Source organism: Saccostrea cucullata, unplaced genomic scaffold (assembly GCF_032062105.1).
Source record: "Saccostrea cucullata isolate Sc308-1 unplaced genomic scaffold, CSIRO_AGI_Scuc_v1 ctg137, whole genome shotgun sequence".
NCBI lineage: Eukaryota > Metazoa > Mollusca > Bivalvia > Ostreida > Ostreidae > Saccostrea > Saccostrea cuccullata.
This window is the reverse complement of record NW_026926990.1, coordinates 244,420-255,171: the sequence shown is the minus strand read 5'-3', so window position 1 is coordinate 255,171 and position 10,752 is coordinate 244,420. Positions and strand designations below refer to the sequence as shown.

Below are 10,752 nucleotides of genomic sequence, written 5' to 3'. Positions count from 1 at the left end.
CAATAAAAAGCAAATTATTTAAAGTTTGACAGATAATCTCAAGACAAATAATGTTTAACGACTGACACAAACATTGAAGTATTTTAGTATAACACTTCACTCCCATAAAGTAAATAATTAATTTGTACAGAGTATTAAAAAAATTGTTTGGACCCTTTTTACTTACCATTTATATTTGTCTATACCTTAACTATCTTCTGGTGCTAACTGCAAAGACAAGCTCCCATCACTATTCCTCACAGCATAAATCACCCCACCTGTGTTCTGAGCTGAGATAAGTTCATTAGGTAAAGAGTTCAGGTAAATCACCTGTTCCCCGGCACTGTCCAAACACACCTCATCTGTTGTCTCTTCTACCTCAAACTCCTTGACAGCCTCCAGAATTTCAGCCTGTGACTCGGCCTCTGTTGTGAAGTCCCTCACTGCTGGGGTTGCTGAAGAGCCCTGCTCCTCCACTTTTGTGACATCTGAGCTAGCGTCTGCCAGAAGCTGCAGTAGTTTTTCCTGTGCTTCAGAATGTTGTAATTCATAAGTACTTTCTGTCTGGTACTCCTCAACTTGTTCTACATGTTCTTCAAGTTCTTCAAGTTCTTCGTGTTTCAAGACTGTTACCTTTTGCAAGTCTGGTATAGAGTCCTTAGTTTGAACCTGCTCATTCTGATAGGGTTTAGGTTTTCGAATAGCCAAGACTCTTTTCCTGGGTTTTGCACGAGGAAAATATCCGTCTTGCATCTTCATTGCCGAGAGACCTCCAGTTATCAGCTTGTTGTGAACATTCATCATATGCCTTTTCAGACTTCCGTACCTTTTGAAAGTGGCTTGACAAATGTCACATTGGATAGCTTTTTCGTTGGAGTGGATCAGCATGTGGTTGTTCATGTCCGTCCTACAAGGGAAGTAACGCTGGCAAATTTCACAATACTGAAGCCTTCCATACGTTTTGGCCTTGTCAACATCACCTGCTGCCAGGGCATGGGATTGTGAGTGGGACTGCCAAACTTGATAGATTTTAAAAGTCTTGCCACATCCCTCCCACTCACACTCATAGGGGCGATCATCAGAGTGCCTCACCTTCATGTGGTGTCGTAAGCTGCCCATCTGCCTTGTTCGATGCCCACAAATTTCACAGACACATGGTTTTTCTTCTGAGTGCATAAACTTCTGATGCAATTTCAAGCTATCCTTGGAAGACAAAAACTTCTCACATATTTTACACTGTAATTCTGGATCATTCTCTTTTTTCTGGTGTGTTTTGAGATGGAGCCTCATATTGTCTTCCCTTCTAAACTTCCTGCCACAAACATCGCAAATGAATTTCTTGTTGGCTTCATGAACCTCTAGCTTGTGCTTGTTTACATCAAAGTTGGTGGGAAAGCGTAAGCCGCACTCATTGCACATCACTGGCAGGCCCGGATTCATCAGGCTGTTGTTTATGCGCCTATGGTAACTACAATGGCTCTCATACTCTCTGATCCTTAGAAAACTTTTGTTGCAGCTTGAGCAGAAGAAGGGATAATCAGAATCGTGAATGGTCTTCATATGATTCATGAAAAAGTTGTTATTATCAAAACTTAGATCACAGTCTTTCATGGGACAAACTTTCCTCCACATTGGCTTGCATCTTTTTTCCTCAATATGCTGTACACAGTTTTCCTTTATGAAGTATTGTACCCTACAATTACTGCACTTGTAGATAGTTGGGCTCTTTTTCTTTTTAACTGTCACAAGCTCTCTTTTTCCATCTCTTGCATTTTCCTCCAAACCATCATGTCTTGTTTGTTTCATGTGCTTAATCAATGAAGCAATGCTCTCAAAATCCTCTTTACAAGTATAACACTTAAATTCAGAACCTGTAACAAAGTTTTCATGTTTTCTGTATGTTTTCTCATCAACTTTCATTGTCACTGCTAATAAATTGAAATCTATTTTTTTCTTATGCCTTATGACTTTTTTTCTCAGGACATCTATTCCAGCACTTTGCATCTCCTTTTCGCTCAGACTGTGTTCTTCCTCATCCATCTGGGCTGAAGTTGCGGTTTCATCCCCATGCATTGTCAACACATGCTTTTCTAAATTCCTTGTGTTAGTAAACTTTGCTTCACATTTCTGACAGTCAAACAAAATATTCTCCTCCCCTGATTCCACTGCATTAGACACTCCCCTTTTCTTTCTTCCTCGTTTGGATTTACTTGCGTTCAGATTTCCAGCAGTTACAGGTTGTTCTAAACCCAGAGATACCAGGATATCGGTTTCCTCCTCCAGAATTTTTGCCCATACATCTTTGTGCATTAATCGCAGATGATTCTCTATCAGACTCTGTGTGCTGAATTTTTCACCACACGTCTGGCAGACATGCTGACCCTTTTTCTTCTTATTAGGTGTTTCCTCCATTCCTCCAGATTGTTCCAGGTCAGTGCTCTCTTCAGTATCTGCCACCATTTCATCCTCTCTCTCTGTAGTATCAGGTTCTGCCATTTCTGGGTTTACTTCCTTCGGACTTGGAGATCTATGGGGAGATTGTTTGACGAGGGACTTGAAGGAATCACTTGAGCTTATTTCTGTACTGATATTAATCTTTCGCTTCTTCTTTCCCAATGGTACATATCCAAGAGACTCAAATGCCTTCTTTTTGATTCTTCTCCCTTAAAATAAAGAAATATATTTTAGAAAAATTAATTAAGATTTATCAAACAATGCACTTAAAATAGATGTTTGTGAAACACTTATGCCTAGGACAGAAATAATTAGACTCAGTCTCGTTAAGTTTTGTTTTTTGTTTGCCATCAATTGCTTTCCTTAATATATCATCCAAATAAAAAAACAAGAGATGTTTGTAAAACACTTATGCCCCTCTCCCCCCAAATTGGAATTTTTCCAAGTCCAAAAGGGCATAACTCTGTCAAAAATGGCGTGATCATACCCAAAACAGAACTTGACCAAGATATTTATCTGATAAATCTGTATACCAAATTTCATTTCAGTATGTGCAACCTCTGCAAAGAAAATGAAGGGAAACTGCAAATAATTGGAATTTTTTCTAAGTCCAAGGGGCATAACTCTGTCAAAAATGGTGTGATCATACCCAAAACAAAACTTGACCTAGATATCCATATGATAAATCTGTATGCTTAATTTCATTTCAGTATGTGCAATAGTTGCGAAGAAGATGAACAAAAACTGCAAATGATTGGAATTTTTCTAAGTCCAAGGGGCATAACTCTGTCAAAAATGGTGAGATCATACCCAAAACAGACCTTGACCTAGATTTTCATGTGATTTACCTGTATACCAAATTTCATTTCAGTATGTGCAACAGTTGCAAAGAAAATGAACGGAAACTAAATGGACCGACAGACAGCTGAAAAGCAATATGCCCTCCCTTCTTCGAAGGGGGACATAAAAAGATATATCAATTCTAAGGACACAGCAAGAAACTTCTTTTCATGTAGAAGGTTTTAAAATAAATTCTGCTTCATATGAATACAATTTAGGTATATAAGTAACGGAGAAATGTTTTGATTTTAACGACACGCTTCTGCTGGGCATGCAGAGCAAATGAAGTCTGTGATAATACTCCAGAGGAGGTTTGCAGTTACTTTGAAGAAGAATACATAAATAAATACCTGTTGGAATTATAGCAGAATTTGGAAGACCTGGTTTATTAAGATTTTATAAATATTGTCACTGAATAACTCAAACATCTTCTAAAAATCAAACTCTTGGTATTGTTAGTAGGGTTAGTTACAAATGTAATTTCTCTTTGCATATGGTGTTTCTTGCAAATTTACTTAAAATAAAAAAAATAAATTCCAATAAAATGCATATATAGAAATTAAAATTAAAAAAAATTCTATTCTGCAAATTAAATATAAGTATCATTTAATACTCAATTTCTTTGTATAAATATTTGTATTTACCACTTCTAGAAACTTCACATTCTTTTTCTTCAAAGCTGGTATCTGTAGAAACAAAACAAATCTTTTGTCACAACACCATCACTGAACAGTAGAACATAAAAATTTTCCAGCAATAATTTGAAATTTTTTTCCCTCCAATGCTTGAATTTAAAAAAGAGAAATAAGCCCACGGCATGTTCAAGTCCAAGCTTTTTAAAAAAATAAATTCTTAAATACGAAATATCATGGTTCTGTATGTTCATTGTTACTGTTTAAATGAGACTGTCTATTTACCCATTGTTTCACTCATGTCGTGCTTCTCTTCTGTATCCTCATCATCTAGCTGTTTCTGTTCTTCAGCTTTCTTAGCAACTGAAAGGCAGTAAAGAAGACAATTTTAGTACATGTATTGTACTGCTCAAAGTGACAGGTCATGGAATGTAAGAAATAATTTAAATTCTAACGATTTATCATTTAAGAAATGAATTATTCAATATCTTGTAATGTGAATTGTGATTAAAGATAATTGTTTCATTTCCAGTGAAGGTATCATTTTATTATGTATCTTGCAGAAATAGAAAAGCATTTGTTTATTTTGACTGAGAAAAGTAATTGCCTGTATGCCTTTAAGAAGAAAAGAACAAGCTAAAGAATATCATTTATAAGGGTAATGGGATCTAATACATATAGTTATAATTGCACTAAGACCTTGAAATTCATCACAGTTTTTCCTCAAGATAGATACTGCATTTCATTGTAAATAAGCAAGTTTTTTTTCAGAGAAGAGCAATATTTTTCAAAGATTTAATGTTACGTACTGCAAAAATAAAATGCAAGTGGATATCAAAGGTACGCTGGCTGTCTTAGTAGACACATACATTTTAACAAATACTTTGAAATCCCTAATTTTCGTGGGGTTCAATTTTCGTGGATTCCAAGGTATGAAGAGGCCCATGAATTTATGTCCACCACGAAATGCAATTATTCAGATATATTACTACTGAACAATTCCTCAACCACAAGATCAAATCCCCGTGAACAAATATATTTTTCTCAAACCACGAAAATTTAGCCCCTTGAAAATATGTGATTTTACAGTACTGGCTTGTGGTAACACTTATTAGTCCCTCTTTCTTTAATTACATATGAATCAATCTTCAGAGGCTGATTAAATCTACCAGAATTGTGATTGTTGCTGCTGTTGTTATTACCTTTGAGTGGCCGGCCTCTCTTTCTTTTGGGTTTAACAACAACAGGAGACTTGGGCGCTGTGTTTTTGACATCTGACTGAGAAAGGTTATCATCCAGATTTAAGCCGTCAGGTTCAACTTCACTGTCCACTTTAGGTAATACTGAAGACACACTCTGGTCTACACTGTTTTCCATTGAATCTTCTATTGTACAAAGAATGTATTACTAGAACCATTATTTACTTTTAAGATAAATCATGACAGAGACTGAAATCAACATAATCCTCATTGTCTTCAAAATACCTTTTTAAACAATTCTTCTCTGCTTTATGTATGTAATAAAAGTGCTTTTTATTGGCAATTCTATTTTTAAATGATTTTTTTTATTACTATATCTAATACCAGCTAAAACCAGCATTGGCTAGTTGAAAGATCGGATGCAGATAAAGTAATTACCAAAACAGAACTTGTGAAACCTCATTGCCAAGTCCTGGTCATGTGACAGAAAGTTCTTTCCCTTGTTTGATCCTATTACATGAATGGTAGTCCTGTTTGCAGTAATCAGCATACTTTCCTCTCCGTATTCAAGTAGTTTTACCAGCTAAAAAAAGAGAAAACTCTTGATTTAAAATTTTACAGAAACCACTTTCAATCCAATTTGTTTTGTTTTTTTATTGTCTGTTTGCAGAACCTGACAATACATTGGTCATAAAAAAGTTAAATTTTGCAATGGTTTTCAAACAAATGAAATGATGGGATCAACAAATTTTCAACTTTGCTTTGTGACCACAGTCATTTTAGTTTTCAGCTAAAACTCTTTAAATACTATATTGCATTGTAGTATGAAAATTCTAAACAGTTATTGCATGTCAAAACATCAAATTACAAAAAAAATATACTTTCACCATTACAGAATTGTTGTGATTATGAAAAAAAATAAACAAGGAGGCAGTTTACAAAATGGGAAAAATATAGGATGATTTTTAGACTTTATACAGTGCAAAATGCAAAATGAGTTATTATACTTAAAATGTTAAATCTAGTGAAAGCATGTATTGCCTTGATGCAAATTCCAAAATGATTCATGTCTGAGGAGCCAGGGATAGACATTAACTTTTATATTCACTTGTCCTTCAGGCAAAACTTGGTTGCCCAAAAATTTAAAAGAAAATACCTTAAAGATCTTAATTTGTTACTGAATATATGTAAAAAACTTTCCTGTCATTTACTATCCTATAAACACACACAGCAATGCACTAATAATAATACCTTACATTTTTAAAAAAAAAAATTTAATCCCCCCCCCTCCCCACGCTAAAAGGAAAATAGTAACCATGTTTTGAATCAAGATGCATCGAGAACAACTGGTGTTCTAGAACTGTAAGTGAATAAATAAACTATTCTATTATATCTTTTCGAAAGTATGTATCGTAAGTTCATAATAAGTTGTCAGATGGAGAATATATTTTTGTAAACTACGAAAGAAAACAATAACGTACCCGATTTCTAAATAAAAGTACAAGTATGATCCAGAAGCGCTATTGAGGGATTCTGTATGCAAAAACAATGTCAACTGTTCAATTTATTGTTTTGTTTATAAACTAATGTAACTAATGATTTACTTGTCCCGTGCAATCGGACAACTGTTAATGTCGTTTCCTGGGAGGGTATGAAGAACAAGGAAAACAGAGCAGAAAAAGTGGCCAAGTAAGACAAGGGAGATAACTCTCAATAAACATCTTCACAGTAAATAGTGAGCAACTAATAAAAACAAAATATTAAGAAATTTGTTTAGTTCATTAATAACAAAGAAAGGACTAGTATTAAAACAAGAGGTTCATTACTAACCTGAGCATGCTGACCACAAAAAAGCAGAAATAGTCCAGTTTACAAAAAAGTTCGGTATATTAAAGGTGCGTGGTCCAGGAGTCATTATTTGAACAAGAGGCCCATGGGCCACATCGCTCATCTGAGCACTAAGGGTAGGAAAAAGTAGAAAATGGCTTTCTATTGTAAAGTTTAAATCCAAAAGTAGTCCCATGACCAATCATGGATTTGCTATTTTTAGAAAATGATTTTTAAAGAATTTTCTTATATATATATATCTTTAAAAACTTTGGTCGGCCATTTTGGCCCCGCCCTACCCCTGGGGGTCATGATTTGAACAAATTTGAATCTACACTACTTGAGCATGCTTCCATATAAATATGATGAATTATATTCTTGAGAAGAAGATTTTTAAAGAATTTTCCTATATATTTCTATGTAAAAGTTTGGTCAGCCATTTTGGCCCCGCCCTACCCCTGGGGGTTATGATTTGAACAAACTTGAATCTACACTACCTGAGCATGCTTCCATATAAATATGATGAATTATGGCTTTGTCATTCTTGAGAAGAAGATTTTTAAAGAATTTTCCTATATATTTCTATGTAAAACTTTGGTCGGCCATTTTGGCCCCACCCTACCCCCGGGGTTCATGATTTGAACAAACTTGAATCTACACTACCTGAGCATGCTCCCATATAAATATGATGAATTATGGCTTTGTCATTCTTGAGAGGAAGAGTTTTAAAGATTTTTCCTATATATTTGTATGTAAAAATTTGATCGTCCATTGTGGCCCAACCCCACTCCCGGGCGTCATGACTTGAATATATTTGAATCTACACTACACTACCTGAGGATGTTCCCCCATAAGTTTCATCTTTCCTGGCACAGTGGTTCTTGAGAAGAAGATTTTTAAAATATGCCACCAAATTTTCATTAATTCCCAATTATCTCCCCTTGAATGAGGGCATGGCCCTTCATTTGAACAAACTTGAATCCCCTTCACCCAAGGATACTTTGTGGCAAGTTTGGTTGAAATTGGCACAGTGGTTCTTGAGAAGAAGATTTTTAAAGAATTTTCCTATATATTTCTATGTAAAACTTTGGTCGGCCATTTTGGCCCCGCCCTACCCCCGGGGGTCATGATTTGAACAAATTTGAATCTACACTACCTGAGGATGTTCCCCCATAAGTTTCATCTTTCCTGGCACAGTGGTTCTTGAGAAGAAGATTTTTAAAATATGCCACCAAATTTTCATTAATTCCCAATTATCTCCCCTTGAATGAGGGCATGGCCCTTCATTTGAACAAACTTGAATCCCCTTCACCCAAGGATACTTTGTGGCAAGTTTGGTTGAAATTGGCCCAGCGGTTCTTGAGAAGAAGTCGAAAATGTGAAAAGTTTACAGACAGACAGACGGACAGACAGACAGCTAGACGGACGGACGGACGCCGGACAAAATGTGATCAGAAAATCTCACTTGAGCCTTCGGCTCAGGCGAGCTAAAAAGCTTGAATCTTCACTACCTAAGAATGCTTCTATATCAGTTCTGACTAAATCCTGGCTTTGCTGTATTTGAGAAGAATTTAAATTTCCCCTTCATCTATATGTCTTTGTAAAGATTTGACTGCCAAATCAATTGTTGCCCTGCACTATCCTCAAGTTTATGTTTTGAACAAAATGAATTACACCATGTATTGATCAAAGTTTTCAAATAGGTTTTATCTTTCTGACCCATGGTTATTGAGATGAGAATTTTTAAATGATGCCATTTAATTTTAACTGATTCTGAATTACCTCCCCTTGAAACAGGGTGCATCCCTTTGAACAAACTTAAATCCCTTTTACCCATGCAAGGACACTTTAAATTGTGGCTTTTCCTAAAGCTGGCTAGGTGCTTTTTGAAGTCAAAACAATAAGTTTATATGACAAGCACCACACAATAGACAGTCACTTTCAGTTTTAAAAAAATGATCACTTTGGCTGAGTTGGCTCAGGTGAGAAAAAAAAGATATGGAGCAAGAATGAATGAAAATGCAGTTACTAACTCGCACAAGTTATAGAACCTACAGTATATATATACTTATATTCATCTCACCAATGCATCGAGATCATGCATTACAGAATCTTTTAGGAGTGTTTCCTCCAGTTCACTTTCTTTGACTTCAGCCTGCTCCATATTGTAAATATAGCCACCTACAAAGAGGACAATATTATCACATGCATGTTTGTATGTAAAAGGTGCATGACCATACCTATAACAGTGACAAGACTCATTAAAGATAAATTCAGTAAAGAATATGAGTTATGAACAGGAAAAAATATCATTGACCTGTGGAAATTTCAGAGGTGGGCTCATTCGCCCTAGTCCGAAATATCCGACATTTTCCTGGCTTTCTGACGATTAATTTGATATTTTATTCCTGGCATGAAAAACATCAAAATCGCAAAAAGCCAGGAAAGCATCAGATATTTCAGACTAATATGCCTGAGCGGAGTCAATCTCTACCCAGAGTTGTCGTTCGCTTCGTTACAACACCTCTGTCAATGTCTAAATGCCAAGATTCTTGGCAAAACTTACTTTTACGTATTGCATCATAAATTATAAATGTAAAACTTTTATATTCTTTTAAGATATCGCTTTTTCACCATATCCTATAAGGGATTATTTCTCGGTAGGATGTTACAAACGTGGAAAATTTAAAATGCATTGTCGATAAATATCAACATGATTTAGTTTTTATAGACAAACAACTTGCAGCATTAACACATATATAGAAATGTAAATGTGTTAATCTTCTTGTTGACAATTTTAAACAACATTTTAAAAAAAAATCACGTCCCTCCACTTCCTTACTACTTTTTAGACGTTGACAGAGGTATTAGCGGAACGATAACTCTGGGTAGAGATTGGAGCGGAGTATGCATCTCCAGGTGACTTAGTTATACTCACTAAAGAGCCCTCCATCTCTTATTGAACAAAGTCAAATTGGCTTAACAAGGGTGTATTTAATATGAAATAGTATAATTCAATTGAAATAGTCTATCTAAAGGATCTAGTTTTACCATGTACATTTTTACCCTATCCTCCTAATTTTATACCACCCTTTCCAGGCACACCGTGGATAAAATTGGTTCCCGACATTACCACATGTTTACCTTATGCATACAATGGTGAATACCACGCTATACATGATACCCTGGATTCATAAACGAAACTTTCAAAGAAGAAACCTATTTGCAACAGATATATTACACCGTTCTGATTTCCTTTGATGGAAAAATACTCGTTAGTCAGTGGATATTTTGTCCGCCATGACGCCAACGTACGACTCGACTTTGGACAACAAGAATATATGTAGTTATGCTTACTTAAATAAAAATATTGGAATATATCATAACCAGTAACTCTTCTTATCTTAGATATATCGGTTTTCTTGTTTTAAACTAAAAGAAATGCTGACCTTCCTTCTCTATCTTCTGCAGGAAAGCCCCCTAATTTTACCTATACCGGAAGTGACTTCATCGTTGTTAAGTTGTACGTGAAACGGATTTACCCCCACCCCCCCTTTTCGCCTTAGCTCATTGTAAGAGGAATAGCTAATTTATTTAAGGCATCACTGAATTCATACTATTATTACCACTCTCCTATGATGTCACAGGCTTTTGAAAATGCCGTTTTTAATTTGATTTCTCATCCAGTAGAAATGTTTAGTAAATGATTCTAAAAACCAAATATATTTCCTTTCATTAATCAATTGTTTCTTGGACACTCCGACAGTGTTCTCTTATATTCAGAATTCTTCTTTATTGTTCTCCTAAGCCCCAGCCCCACA

At 35.4% G+C, this 10,752-nt stretch overlaps 2 protein-coding genes across 4 annotated transcripts in view; both read right to left on the bottom strand.

Annotated features, from left to right (window-relative positions):
- Positions 1-10,447, bottom strand: LOC134273176 (zinc finger protein 37 homolog). Of its 3 annotated transcripts, none has more exons than XM_062755352.1 (7): positions 10,381-10,447; positions 9,015-9,112; positions 5,543-5,687; positions 5,108-5,290; positions 4,191-4,268; positions 3,918-3,959; positions 1-2,642 (listed from the first exon to the last, which is right to left on the bottom strand). In XM_062755352.1, exons 2-7 carry the CDS (start codon positions 9,093-9,095, stop codon positions 187-189), a joined length of 2,985 nt encoding a protein of 994 aa, XP_062611336.1. In that variant the 5' UTR covers positions 9,096-9,112; positions 10,381-10,447; the 3' UTR covers positions 1-186. The 3 variants fall into 3 exon arrangements, with proteins under 3 accessions (XP_062611336.1, XP_062611337.1, XP_062611338.1); XM_062755353.1 differs by lacking the exon at positions 10,381-10,447 and adding an exon at positions 9,998-10,152; XM_062755354.1 differs by lacking the exon at positions 10,381-10,447 and adding an exon at positions 9,983-10,142.
- The window catches only part of LOC134273180 (ribose-5-phosphate isomerase-like), a 74,945-nt gene continuing 68,131 nt past the window's right edge, over positions 3,939-10,752 (bottom strand). The window contains exon 9 of the mRNA XM_062755360.1: positions 3,939-3,952. The gene's annotated coding sequence lies outside the window, so the exon portion shown is untranslated. The remainder of the gene's footprint in view (positions 3,953-10,752) is intronic.